This window comes from Pristiophorus japonicus, chromosome 6, assembly GCF_044704955.1.
Source record: "Pristiophorus japonicus isolate sPriJap1 chromosome 6, sPriJap1.hap1, whole genome shotgun sequence".
Taxonomy (NCBI): domain Eukaryota; kingdom Metazoa; phylum Chordata; class Chondrichthyes; family Pristiophoridae; genus Pristiophorus; species Pristiophorus japonicus.
Window position 1 is genome coordinate 52,265,052 of NC_091982.1, and position 14,847 is coordinate 52,279,898.

Below are 14,847 nucleotides of genomic sequence, written 5' to 3' on the forward strand. Positions count from 1 at the left end.
GATGGGCCAAAATAAATGCTTTTGTGCTGTAGATTTTATGAGCAAATCAACCCTGTGTTCTAGTCCATGAGTCATGTATTATACTGTTTCTCATTTCTATTATTCCAGGAGAGCTATGTTTCCAAATCTTCATCTGTCCAGATATTTTCCCAAATTGGATATTCAGATATTTCTCTGTGTGATTGTCACCAGGGACAGAGTATTATGAGTCATCAGCATCATCATAGGCAGTCCCTTGAAGTGAGGATGACTTGCTTCCACGCCAAAAAGTGATGAGTTCACAGGTGTTCCATGAAGGACCTAATATTCCAGATCCCGAACTACATCGTGAAGGATGGAAGATGCCTGTGCGTGGACTTTTTTTAACGTGTGGTGGCCGTTGCACAGCAGCCACCACACGGGTTTGACAGAGTTAGGCCTTGGTCCAGTGGCAAGGATTACCCAAGACTAACTGGAGACCAGCTCTGCTGCATAGACCGAGCGCGCACACATATCGCAGTGTGGGCTGGCTCGTGCTGCCCCTGGGTCCTCATCTCTTCTGGGCCGCAGAGTCACTCCTCTCCTGGGCACCGGTCACTTCCCTCTATGGACTCTTGCCGCTCCTTCGCCCCTCATGCTGTGCCTGCCCGCACTACAACCAGCGACCTGGCTTCGTAGCCGTCGCTCTCCTGCAGCAGTACGCGCTGCTCCCTGCAGTGGTCTGCCGCCGCACGCTGCTTCCTCTAATGGCCTCGACCTGCTGAAAAGACTTCATGAATTTGGCCTAGTGTTGCTAAACCTTGTCTGGTGGTGCTGAACCTTCACTATTGGTCACACTGCAACTTCTTGTCCAACTTGGGACAGTATCAGTCTAAGATTCTACCAGTTATGGGACACTATCAGACAGATAGTGCGCCATACTAGCTTGAATCTCAACTACTGATAACTACTCTCATCTATTTAATATATAACACCATGGCATCATCATATTGTGGTCAGAGAGAAACTTCAGCATGTAACTAGGGTGGGATGCAGGGTGATTGCATGCACATAAGGTGACCAAATATGATCGTGTTTTATTATAAAAGTATCAGAAACATATTCCAGGTAGAAAGATTTCAGAAGTCCTACATTTAATCTTAAAATAGAGTTTGCTGCCATTTAAGGGAACGTTAGGACTCAAAGATACTGCACAGAAGGAGGCCATTCGGCCCATCTACCTGTGCTAGGACTCCACTTGGGAATTCAGTTTTATAAATATAAATTAAAGGGCTCAATTCTAAAGGGGGTGCATGAAGAGAGAGACCCTGGGGGTATATGTGCACAAATCGCTGAAGGTGGCGGGGCAGGTTGAGAAAGCGGTTAAAAATGCATATGGGGTCCTGGGCTTCATAAAGAGAGGCACAGAGTACAAAAGCAAGCAAGTTATGATGAACTTTATAAAACACTGGTTCAGCCACAACTGGAGTATTATGTCCAATTCCGGGCACCACACTTTAGGACGGATGTGAAGACTTGAGGGGCTGTAAAAAACATTTACAAAAATGATTCCATGGATGAGGGTCATCAGTTATGTGGATAGCCTGGAGAAGCTGGGATTGTTCTCCTTAGAGCAAAGACGATTGAGAGGAGATTTGATAGAGGTTTTCAAAATCATGAGGGGTCTGGACAGAGTAGATAGAGTGAAACTGTTCCCATTGGCGGAAGGATCAAGAACCAGAGGACACAGATTTAAGGTGATTGGCAAAAGAACCAAAGGCGACATGAGGAAAAACCTTTTTATGCAGCGAGTGGTTAGGCTCTGGAATGCACTGCCTGAGAGGTTGGTGGAGGCAGATTCAATCGTGGCTTTCAAAAGGGAGATGGCTAAGTAGCTGAAGGAAAAATAAATTGCTGGGCTACGGGGAAAGGGTGGGGGAGAGGGACTGGCTGACATGTTCTTGCAGAAAGCCGGAACAGGCTTGACGGACCAAATGGCCTCCTTCTGTGCTGTAACCATTCTGTGATTCTACTTTGAAAGATGTTTAATGCCACACTAGCAGCCCTTAAAGAAACGGTTTAAGTGGTTCCCTTATAATAGAGACACGGCGCAATGCTAATCTCTCTTCAATGTTATGCAGTGACCTTGCACAAACTTTAGCAAATTAGATTTTCCATGTCCATCTGCCCTGCCTTGGAAATCTCTTCACTTTCAATAAATAGTCTCCTGCAATTTTTTTTTTTTTAAAAGATGTTATTTTATCTCACAGAGGACTGCACTAGCAGTTCTGCACCACAATAATAAATATCATTGAATCCAATTTCCAGGAAATTGCACCAGGATCAGAACAAAACTGCTTGGACCAGGATTATAATTGGGCTATCTCTGGGATGAAGGTTCTCAGAGATGGCCCCTAAAACAGGTAGTTCCCGAATCTTTGCGTCACGGCGAATTCATTCACTGAGCAATTCAGTCGCAGTAGAATGATGAGGAAGCAGACTGATATAACTTGCCCAAAAATGATTAGACCTCTTAAGTCTGCTGCTGTTTCCAAGCAGTCTGTCCATATTTAGCAAGGTCAGCATTATAATTGGAGAAGGCTTTATGCTTGGATTAGGATTTTGAATTAAGTGGTACATTTGGATAAGGAACTCTTGACAATGAAATAGGAAGTGGTTTGCCACATTGGAATTCCGTGCTTGGATCAACATTTTTCTGGGCTTTGCCTTTCTCCAGTTCAGCGGTATATCAAGATATTAATTGATGTAGTTAACACAGACTTAAAGAACGTTCTATGGCTCTGTACTTTTCTCTGAGTTCCAATTTAGACACCGTCAGATGTATTTCCATTTTTACAGGAGCGTCAGATCAGAAACTAGGCGTTATTTGAAAACGTGTCAAAGAAAGTGCTCAGAATTTGAAGGGTTAAGTTAGAAAGAGAGAAGAAAGTTGTGGTTTGTCGCCAGACCAGAGGGGCACTTGAGAGGGTGACTGGCTGTGAAATATGTAGAGAAAGCGGTGACTAAATCTGCTTCTGTTGGGTGTGAAGCCTGTCTCTGGGATTCGGCCCAAAACAGATGGTTCTCCCATTTCACTTTTCCAACTTTCATATTTATTTAATCCTTAGTAATTTCTCCCTGGAAGGCTGCCATGATAGGCATTCTTTCATTCATAGTTCATTCATCTTTCTCTGATAACTTGCCAGTTGGATTATTTCTCTCTCTCGCCCTCTCTCTGGAAACCTGTTCAACTGAGTCATTCTGCTACTTACTTTTAATATGCATCAGGAGTGTCCAAGTAATTATTAATCCTTTTTGGCCACTTAGGTGCTCAACATGGAACATCGAAGCTCGCACATAAGGTTCAAATCAGTACCTTTCCTGCGGATACCAATAGATATTGGTACTGTATTCTGATTTAGGGTAACAGTGTTAATAACCCTTAGCAGAGGGGTCAATAAGCAAGGGTCAAAGATTTGAAGTAATTGGTAGAAGGATTAGAGAGGAGTTGTGGAGAAGTTATTTTCACCCAGAGGGTGGTGGGGGTTTGGAACTCACTGCCTGAAAGGGTGGTAGAGGCAGAAACCCTCATAGCATTAAAAAATACTTGGATGTGCACTTGCAGTGCCGTAACCTCCAGGGCTACGGACCAAGAGCTGGAAAGTGCGATTAGGCTGAATAGTTCTTTGTCAGCCGGCACAGACACGATGGGCCGAATGGCCTCCTTCTTTGCTGTAAATTTCTATGATTGTATGAATAACCCTTTACAAACCTCCAGGCTCACAAAATTCAAATAAAACAAACCAGTGAATAACAGAAATTAGCACAAAGTAAACTAAGTTCAAGGAATCATAGAAATTTACAGCACGGAGGGAAGCCATTCGGCCCAGCGTGTCCGTGCCAGCCGACAAAGAGCTACCCAGCCTAATCCCACTTTCCAGCTCTTGTTCCGTAGCCCTGTAGATTACAGCACTTCAAGCGTATATCCAAGTACTTTTTAAATGTGGTGAGGGTTTCTGCCTCTACCACCCTTTCAGGCAGTGAGTTCCAGATCCCCACCACCCACTGGGTGAAAACATCTTCTCTCAAATCCCCTCTAATCCTCTTACCAATTACTTTAAATCTATGCTTCCTGTTTTTTGAACTCTCTGCTAAGGGAAATAGGTCCTTACTGTCCATCCTATCTAGGCCCATCATAATTTTATATACCTCAATCAGGTCTCCCCTCAGCCTCCTCTGTTCCAAAGAAAACAAACCCAGCCTATCCAATCTTTCCTCATAGCTAAAATTCTCCAGTCCGAGCAAATTTCTTGTAAATCTCCTCTCTAGTGCAATCACATCTTTCCTGTAACGTGGTGACCAGAACTACATGCAGTACTCTAGCTGTGGCCTAACTAGTGTTTTAAGTTTAAGTTGCTTGGGCTTTGTGGATTGGAATTATTGTGTGTTAGAATTATAGAATCATACAGCACAGGAGGCCATTCCTTCCATCGTGCCAGTACCGGCTCTTTGAAAGAGTTATCCACTTAGCCCCACTCTGTGGCATATATTTGAGACAGATATCGATAGATTCTTGGATATTAAGGGAATCAAGGGATATGGAGATAGGGCAGGAAAGTGGAGTTGAGGTTGAAGATCAGCCATGATTTTACTGAATGGCGGAACAGGCTTGATGGGCCGAATGGCCTACTCCTGCTCATTGTTCTTATGAATGACAGAGGTCAAGGGCTTGATATGAAGGTTGGTTTTCTTAATTACTTATTTTTTTAATCTTTTTTTCCAATTCCACTTGATCACTATAAACCTCTTGAATCATCTATGCATATCATTGATAGCAGAGTTTTAATAAACAAAAACTGCTGATGGAGAAAGTCTAACAATAATGTAGCAATGATAAACAAATAGTACTGTTTACAAGATATTTCTCCAGTAGCTCAGGACGAGTTATATGAGCCTCTTCCCAACCTAGTTCATTTAACCCCATCAGTGTAATCTTCTATTCCTTTCGCCCTCATGTACTTATTAAGCCTCCCCCTAAATGCATTTATGCCATTCGCCTCAACCATTCCCTGTGCTAACACATTCCATAGTCTAACCTACTTCATTGGGTAAAGACCTTTCCCCTGAATTCCCTACTGGATTTATTAGTGACTATCTTATATTTATGGCCCCTAGTTTTGGTCTCCCTCGCAAGTGGAAATATCTCTACATATATCCCATCGAACCCCTTCATAATTTGAAAGGCCAGTTTCACATCATCTTTCAGTCTTCTCTTTTCGAGCGAAAAGAGTCCCAACCTGCTCAGTCTTTCCTGATAGTTGCACCCTCTCATTTCTGATATCATCCTTGTAGATCTTCTTTTCAAATTCTCCACTACTTCTATATACTTTCTGTAATATGGAGACCAGGACTGCATGCACACCACGCTCACTGGGCTCAATTTTGGCTGAGCCTGTTTTTCGGCGCACTTACTGGAGTTGCGCCGCTTATGTACGTTCTCAGATGCGCAGGAAAAAAAAGTTGGAATTTTGGCTGCTGTCTGGCCTCTTCACTGCAGTTGCTCTCAAACTGACAGAGGGACCTACATCAGTATGGCCAGTCGTCCTGCGCTGGAAAATGTACCGGGACGTCTGCGCATGCGCAGTGGTGATTAGTGATGTTCGCGCATGCGCAGTAGCGCTGCGAGTCTGCAACAACAGTCCCAATTTGTCAACGTACTGATGTAGGTCTCTCTGTCAGTTTGAGAGTGTGGTGATGTTCTTTCTCCCTCTCATCAGCCTTGTGCTGTTTCTCCTCACGCTCCTGCTATTTTGCCATCTCATTGGTGCTGAATTTACATCATTCCCTCTCTTCTGTGTTGCTCTCTCACTGAAACTGGGGCTCCTTTAGGTAAAATTCTCTATCTCATAAATTTTGCCTCCTTTGTTGGGCTAGGGGCGGGCAGGAGAACTGATAGTGCTCTATCAGTTCTCCTGCCCGCCCCTAGCCCTGGCCGAGTGGCTTCCCGGTGTAATCGATCTCTTAGAAATCACTGGCAGACAGGAGCACTAAGAGATCGATCGATCACACCGGGAGGCCACTCGGCCAGGGCTAGGTGTGGGCAGGAGAACTGTTAGAAATCACCGGCAGGCAGGAGCACTATCAGTTCTCCTGCAAACCCCTAGCTCTGGCCGAGTGGCCTCCCGCACCGGCCCGCTGCCTTCCCGGACCAAGTGCAGAAAGGTGAATTGCAGTTTGAAGATGAAGCTAGGACTTCCAATTTTTTATTTCTTGTAGAATTGTTAGTAGTTTTTGTTTGCAAACATTGCTAAGGGTAAGGCTTGGTTGGTTTAGGTGCAGGTCCTCTCTGCTTCCCTTCCCGACCCTATCCCAGGCCGAATGGCCTCCGATGTACCTATCTGCGCCGATTTCTTTAACTCTCCGCAAGGGTTTTCTCAAGTGGCCACATATGCTGGCCTAAGTAGAAATGGAGTAACTATTAGCTGGCCAAAGTTGCCTAAATGGGCAGAACTGGCACAGGTGGCTGGTAACGCCCACTTTTGAGAAAAAAAAACTAACCTAAAAAAAACGTAACTAAGTGAGTTACACTGGTGCAAATTGATTGGGGAAAAGCCAAAAAAAAGCAGAGCAACTCCTGGCCAAAATTGAGCCCTAATTGTCGTCTAACCAAGATTATATGTACGTTACCTTCGCTGCTTTTGAATTCTAGCCCTCTAAAAATGAAACCCAGTGCTTTGTTTGCACTTTTTATGGCCTTGTTAACCTGCATTGCTACTTTTAATGATTTGTGAATCTGTACCCCGCCGATCCCTTTGCGCCTCGACCCCATTTAAACTCTTGCCCCAATTAAGGCTTGCTCATTCCCACAAAGATAGAAAAGAATTGGAGAGCAAATCACATTCCCAAACACTTTCCAGTCACCAGATCAAGACATGGTAACTATTTTTGACTACCAATGGTGTGCATGAAAAGGAGAGTGGGAGGACGACGGTGATATAGGAACAGGAGGAGGCCATTTCGCCCCTTGAGCCTGTTCCGCCATTCAATGAGATCATGGCTGATCTGTGACCTAACTTCATATACCCGCCTTTGCCCCGTATCCCTTAATAACTTTGGTTAACAGAACTCTATCAATCTCAGCTTTAAAATGAACAATTGACCCAGCATCAACTGCTATTTGTGGAAGAGACATCTAATCTTCTACCGAGGGGGGTCTAATGAGAAGAAAATTAAATTGAGAGCAGACCAAACAATTAAGCAAATGTACAGAAAGGCAGCATGACTGCTACATATTACATTACTGTGTAATCTGTGATGACAATTCAGTTCTCAAAGGATTATTAACTTACTTGAATGTATTGAAATGTCACAAGAGTGCCATGCAAGCACAAAAAAGCCTGACAACATTCGACTGGCCAAGGTCACAACCTTCCACTCGCACAAGAGGGAAGCAAAATCAATGGCATTACACATCCCTTTAGATTCCCAATTTTATCCCGTCTCATAATGGAGCTTCGTCAGATTTTGAGCTTAATTAATTTAAAATTGAGACAAATACAAATCAAGTCCCACATCTTTGCGAAGATCTGTCATGTTGATCACACGCGACAACTGGACATAGCTCATTACAGGCTTCCAGGAGCTGAGCTCCGTTTTCTCACGGTAAATAGATACATAGAAGGGAGAGATTTTACATACTGCTGACGGTGGGAAGAGTGATTTTATTTGGCTTGGATTTGCTTCAGTGACCTTGATGCAATTTAGGCTCCACTGAACCAAGGCTCCTCATTTATCTCTATTAGTTCCAGCACTTCTACAAAGGATCCCAGGAGACGAGTGCACAATGGAGACCCCCCATTTATCTTACTTTCCACCAGCACTCCAGCATTGGAGGCTGCAGATCTGCGATTCCCAAAGCCGACAGGGAAGGGAACTTGCTCCTGATTTTAGCTGCAAGTGTAGGCCCAATGGCAGCTTGTGAGATCCATTACAATCTGGGTCTCCAAAACAGTCAGGTCTCTGGTCTCCTAATCTGAGGAAGGACATTCTTGCTATTGAGGGAGTGCAGCAAAGGTTCACCAGACTGATTCCCGGGACGGCAGGACTGACATCTGAAGAAAGATTGGATCGACTAGGCTTATATTCACTGGAATTTAGAAGAATGAGAGGGGATCTCATAGAAACATATAAAATTCTGACGGGATTGGACAGGTTAAATGCAGGAAGAATATTCCTGATATTGGGGAAGTCCAGAACCAGGGGTCACAGTCTAAGGATAAGGGGTAAGCCATTTAGGACCGAGATGAGGAGAAACTTCTTCACTCAGCGAATTGTGAACCTGTCGAATTCTCTACCACAGAAAGTTGTTGAGGCCAGTTCGTTAGATATATTCAAAAGAGAGTTGGGTGTGGCCCTTATGGCTAAAGGGATCAAGGGGTATGGAGAGAAAGCAGGAATGGAGTACCAAAGTTGCATGATCAGCCATTTTCTATTTTCTATGTTTCTATGTTTCTTTCTATTGATCATCATCATCATCATAGGTAGACACTCGGAATCAAAGAAGACTTGCTGCCACTCTTAAAATGAGTCCTCAGGTGGCTGAACAGTCCAATACGAGAACCACAGTCCCTGTCACAGGTGGGACAGATAGTCGTTGAGGGAAGGGGTGAGTGGGACTGGTTTGCCGCACGCTCCTTCCGCTGCCTGTGCTTGATTTCTACATGCTCTCGGCGTTGAGACTCGAGTTGCTCAGCGCCCTCCCGGATGCACTTCCTAACAAGCGCTATACTCCTTTCTGAAGCGTGCAGTCAGTGGTGAGATTCCCATGCATCAGCCATTGACAGCACCCCTTCAGTTAAAAAGTGCCTTTCTCAGCCCGCTCCAGGAGATTCTGTCTGCCTGAAAAAATCCACCATTTTAATGGGAACCACATTCCTAACGAGGGAAGTTAAAATATACTAACAACCTTTTTGCAATTTGTGAGAAATAAGACTGAAATTGGAATCCTGCTTTATTGCGACATTACCAATTCTCTTTTCAAACTTGCGCTTTCTGTGCAGTTATACGCATGTAACTATTTTTCTGTGTATCAGTCGTATCTCAGCCAGGAATTTTGCATTCCCCACTAAGTTGGTTACAATAGATGTTTCCAGTTCTGGGGGAGTTCCAAACAGTTATGTATGTAACTATGTAATACTTGCCATCAGAGGGCACGACTGTTGGAGTCCTAATGGTCACCTGCATACACATGCAGGGCCAGTATAAAAGGTTGGCTGCCATGTTGTTTAGGCACTCTGGAATTGTAATAAAGAAGACTAAGGTCACACTAAGTTTAGCTCACAGTACTTGGCCTCGTGGAGTTCTTGTATACATAATACAAACTAGGGGCCAAAATTATGTGACAGTCACCAATAGGGAATTTAGAAGAAACTTCGTTACCCAGAGAGTGGTTGAAATGTGGAACTTGATACCACATCGAATAGTTGAGGTGAATAACATAGATGCCTTTAAGAGGAAGTTGGATAAGTACATAAGGGAAAAAGGAATACACAGCGAAACAGACCAGTTGGGCTGAATGGCCTGTTTCTGTGCTTCAAATTCTATATAAGCACAGAATTTAACAGCACAGAAAGGGTCCTTTACATAGAAAAATAGGTGCAGGAGCAGGCCATTCAGCCCTTCCAGCCTGCACCGCCATTCAATGAGTTCATGGCTGAACATGAAACCTCAGTACCCCCTTCCTGCTTTCTCGCCATACCCCTTGATCCCCCGAGTAGTAAGGACTTCATCTAACTCCCTTTTGAATGTATTTAGTGAATTGGCCTCAACTACTTTCTGCGGTAGAGAATTCCACAGGTTCACCACTCTCTGGGTGAAGAAGTTTCTCCTCATCTCGGTCCTAAATGGCTTACCCCTTATCCTTAGACTGTGACCCCTGGTTCTGGACTTCCCCAACATTGGGAACATTCTTCCTGCATCTAACCTGTCTAAACCCGTCAGAATTTTAAACGTTTCTCTGAGGTCCCCTCTCATTCTTCTGAACTCCAGTGAATGAATATGAATAAAGAGTCTGACTGGATACAGTGAGCTCAAAGTAAAGTGTGACCTTAGTCTTTTATTGCAGGTCTCCAGAGTGCCGCTCCAGCCTGTGAGGCCTCCTTAAATACCTGTGCTCCTAAGGGATTGGGGGAATCCCTTGGGACTCCAGGGGATGAGCCCTCTGGTGGCTACACAAAGTATAGACATGTTTACAATTTTCACAGGGCCCATTCATCCAATCCTGTCTGCACTGGTTCTTTGATGCAGCAGACCACAACGAATCTCACTCTCCTGATCTCACTCCGTAGCCTTATATTGTCATCTGCTGCTGTTTTCTACGCCACCGGGGCGGGGTAGGGGACAGTGTAGAAGCTGAGAGATTGTTTCCCCTGGCTGGAAGTCGAGAACTAGGGGGCAGAGTCTCACTTTCCCACCCAATCCCTATATCCCTTGTTTCCCCGACAGTCCAAAAATCTATCTCACTCAACCTTGAATATACTCAGCGACTCAGCATCCACAGCCCTCTGGGGCAGAGAATTCCAAAGATCCACAACCCTCGGAGTGAAGACATTTCGCCTCCTCTCAGTGTTAAATGACCGACCCCTTATCCTGAGACTATGCCCCCTAATGCTCGACTCTCCAGCCAGGAGAAACAACCTCTCAGCATCTACCCTGTCAATCCCCTTCAGAATCTTATGTTTCAAAGAGATCACCTCTCATTCTTCCAGAATAGAAGGTGCTTCCCCACATTGGTAAGAACAGGGGACAGATGAGTCAGTCCCTGTTGCCGTCAGGTGGCTGCAAACATTCTGACTGCGGCAGGGGAAGGGGGAGCAAGCTTGCCTGACTATCCCAGCTGGCGAGTGACGGAGGCATTTTGGAAAGAACTAAAAGGAAGGAGTTTAAAAAAAAGCATTGCAGTTGAAACACCTGTATCGTGACGGTGTAATTACCTGTAAGCCCGTGGACCGTTTGAAAGCAGGGGTGCAGGGGCTGGTTCTGCCTCCGTTTGTGGGGTCGCAGTGTGGAGGTATAGGAGGCCCTGGGCCGATCTTGCTCAGTTTGGTATGTGAGAAAGCTAAGCCATCGCCTGTTCTCTTCTGTTTATCTGCACCCTAAATAGAAGGTAGGCCAAAGGGTTAGGCAAGAATATGAAGATAGCAAACTTTGGTATTACAGCATTAAAAATTCCACTCTGCAATAGCGTTCTCCAGTCATAGTTTTAGCCGTTTGAAGTCGATTAGCTACGGATGAGATAATGCCCTAAGCATATGAACATTAGGATTAGGAGCAGGAGTAGGCCATTCGACACCTCGAATCTGCTCCACCATTCAATGAGATAATGGCTGGTCTGCGACCTCAACACTTTCCTGACATATCCCTTGTTTCCCCTACAGTCCAAAAATCTATCTCATTCAACCTTCAATATACTCACTGACTCAGCATCTACAGTCCTCTGGGGTAGAGAATCCCAAAGATTCACAACCCTTTGAGTGAAGAAATTTCTCCTCCTCTCAGTGTTAAATGGCCGACCCCTTATCCTGAGACTATGCCCCCTAGTGCTCGACTCTCCAGCCCGGGGAAACATCCTCACTGCATCTACCCTGTCAATCCCCCTCAGAATCTTGTATGTTTCAATGAGGTCACCTCTCATTCATCAAATATTTACCAAATCACTTGTGAAGGTTTCTGAATCTGCTTTCAGGTGGTGCATTCTTGATCACAACCACTCATTGTGTAAAAAAAAAAATTTTGCTCATCTCACTTCGGGCTCTTTTGCCAATTACCTTATGTGATGTGAGGAATTGTGTTTGAAACCTTTTGTTAAGGATTACATTGTCTTAAACTGCTCAGGAATCAATGGCAGCCAGGTTTGAATTTGTTCTTGTGGTCCTGACATCAATCATTTCTTTATTTGTGCTGCTTCCTTTCTCGTCTCTGTTTTGTTTGTGATTCTCTTTGCACCACACTCATTAACCCCCGCCCCCCCCCCATCCCTTTTCTCATTATTATTGCTGCTCTCTGTACAGTCTTCCTCTGCCATGTGAGGTTCTGTTCTTGTTCTGACTAGTTTCTCTGACTTCTCGTCCACTGTTGCTGGGGAAAATCTCCACTTGCAACTGAAATGGCACTGCACCGACAGCATTTCAGTCATGAGAAATACTTACCGACTTCTTTTGTTGCACAATGCTAGATATAATCGGGAGGGGGGAGCTGATTTCACAATAACCTTGCAAAAGAAAAAGGGTTCAGACTTTCGGGAGAGCACGTGATGGGGTGAAAGGGAAATAACCTTCTTTGTTGAAAGTGATCCCTCGGGCTGGTCTTCTTGTGATTCTCTCTCCACTTAAAAAAAAAGTTAATTTGAGGCCATGCAAAACTCAGCAGCCCATGTCCTAACTCACAACTGGGAGGAGCTCTTCAGCCACTGGGAGGAGATGATTGAGGAGGATTCTTGCGATGATTCTTGCAGATAGCAGGAAAAATTCCTCTGTAATTGCCGCAGTCGGACTTGTCCCCTTTCGTGAAAATCGTCATGATTACGGCATCTCTCAGTTTCCCTGGCATGCTCTCCTCCTTCCAGATCAGAGAGATTATGGATTTGCACCAAGAGTACTTCTCCGCCATGCTTTAGTACTTCGGCGGAGATTTCATCTACTCCTGAGACCTTGTTGTTTTTCAGTTGTCGGATGGCCTTTTCAACCTTGTGCCGGGCTGGGGTTGTGCTGAGATGGTGGCGGTTGACATGCTGTGGGATGCAGTCAAGGACATTCACAGAGCAGGTTCGAGGGGCCGTATGGCCTACTCCTGCTCCTATTTCTTAATTCTTATGTAAGACAGAGTCTTTGTTGAGGAGATCCTCAAAGTGCTCCTTCCAGTGGGCATTGACGGCCTCTCTGTCTTTGATGAGCATCTCTCCATTCTAATCTCTCAGTGGAATAGGACCTCTAGTGCTTGGACCGTAGGTGGACTTGACTGCACTAAAAAATCCACGCTCGTCGATCTCCTGCACTTTCTCCACCCACCATTTGTTCTTTAGGTCACGAGTTTTTCGTTGGACCTCGGCCTTCGGTTGTCTGTAGGTCTGCTTCTTTCACTCAAGTAGTGGAGTTGTTTCCAATCAGAAATGCCTTGTGGTTCCTGCTTATTAGCTCCTGGATCTCCTGGTCATTCTCACTGAACCAGTCTTGAAGTTTACTGGTAGAGTAACCAAGAGTCTCTTCGCAGGTGCTAATTATGGTAGACTTGAGGGCAGACCAGGCACCATGGACACTCTGTGGCTCCGGTTCTGACGGAATTGGACAGGTTAGATATAGGAAGAATGTTCCAAATGTTTAGGAAGTCCAGAACCAGGGGTCACAGTCTAAGGATAAGGGGTAAGCCATTTATGACTGAGATGAGGAGAAACTTCTTCAACTCAGAGAATTGTGAACCTGTGGAATTCTCTACCACAGAAAGTTGTTGAGGCCAGTTCGTTAGATATATTCAAAAGGGAGTTAGATATGGCCCTTACGGCTAAAAGGATCAAGAGGTATGGAGAGAAAGCAGGAATGGGGTACTGAAGTTGCATGATCAGCCATGATCATATTGAATGGTGGTGCAGGCTTGAAGGGCCGAATGGCCTACTCCTGCACCTATTTTCTATGTTTCTATGTTCATTGGAGGTCGTCAGGTTGGTTGTGAGATGTTGGCTGAGAAGGACTTTCTTTGCAGGGTCTTTGAGTGCTCCAGAGTTGATCTTTTTGCAGTAGCATTTATGATGCCCTCGCCGTTTTGAGGCTATGTTGATGGAGATAACAGAGCGGGTTAAACGGTGCTCTGTCCAGCAGTCGTCAGCTCTTGTCATGGTGCGAGTGATGTGGATGTCCTTGCGGTCCCTCGCTCAGACGATGACATAGTCTAGCAGATGCCAGTGCCTGGAGTGAGGGTGTTGCCAGGAAGCCTTGTACTTCCTACATTATAACAGTGACTACACTCCAAAAGTACTTCATTGAATATAAAGCGCTTTGAGACGTCTGGTGGTCATGAAAGGGGCTATATAAATTCAAGTTTTTCTTTATATTCCTGCAGGATCCCTGCTCATTGATCTTCCTATGGTCTTGATTTTCCCCTTTTTTCCCCTTCATCTCAGTACTTCCATGCATCTGTGTGTTCACTAATTATTGCCCACTCCCTCGTCTTGCCCCACCCCAGCATACTATTCCTGGGCTTGCTTCTCCATTTTACTCCATTCGCTCCATGCATATACTATATTTCCCACATAAGCTGCTAACCTTCACAATGTACCCTGTATATATCAGATGTATTACTGCTGATAATTCAGTGCCATTCAGTAATTCAGAAGACCTAATAGAGGTCTTGAAAATAAAGGGTTCAATAAATGTTTCTACTTGCGGGTGAGTCCAAAAGTAAGTGTCATAATTATAAGATAGTCACTAATAAATCCAAATAGGAATTCTGGAGGAATACCTTTACTCAGAGAGTGCTTTGAATGTGAAACTCGCTACCTGCTGCACATCATCCTGACTTGGAAGTATACCGCCGTTCCTTCATAGTCACTGGGTCAAAATCCTGGAACTCCCTCCCCAACAGCACTGTGGGAGCACCTTCACCACACGGACTGCAGCGGTTCAAGGCGGTGGCTCACCACCACCTTCTCAAGGGCAATTAGGGATAGGCAATAAATGCTGGCCTTGCCAGCGATGCCCACATTCCAGGAACGAATAAAAAAGAAAACAGGGAGTAGTTGATTGAAGACCATAGTTGCATTTAAGGAGAAGCTGCATAAGTACATGAAACATAGAAACATAGAAAGTAAGTGCAGGAGTAGGCCATTCGGCCCTTCGAGCC

General features: G+C 44.9%; 1 protein-coding gene across 1 annotated transcript in view; it reads right to left on the reverse strand.

Annotated features, from left to right (window-relative positions):
- LOC139265663 (mitogen-activated protein kinase kinase kinase kinase 4) overlaps positions 1 to 14,847 on the reverse strand; it is a 421,183-nt gene that overhangs the window by 157,661 nt on the left and 248,675 nt on the right. Inside the window, exon 15 of the mRNA XM_070882863.1 lies at positions 10,950 to 11,111. Within this exon, the coding sequence (XP_070738964.1) occupies positions 10,950 to 11,111 (162 nt within the window). The remainder of the gene's footprint in view (positions 1 to 10,949; positions 11,112 to 14,847) is intronic.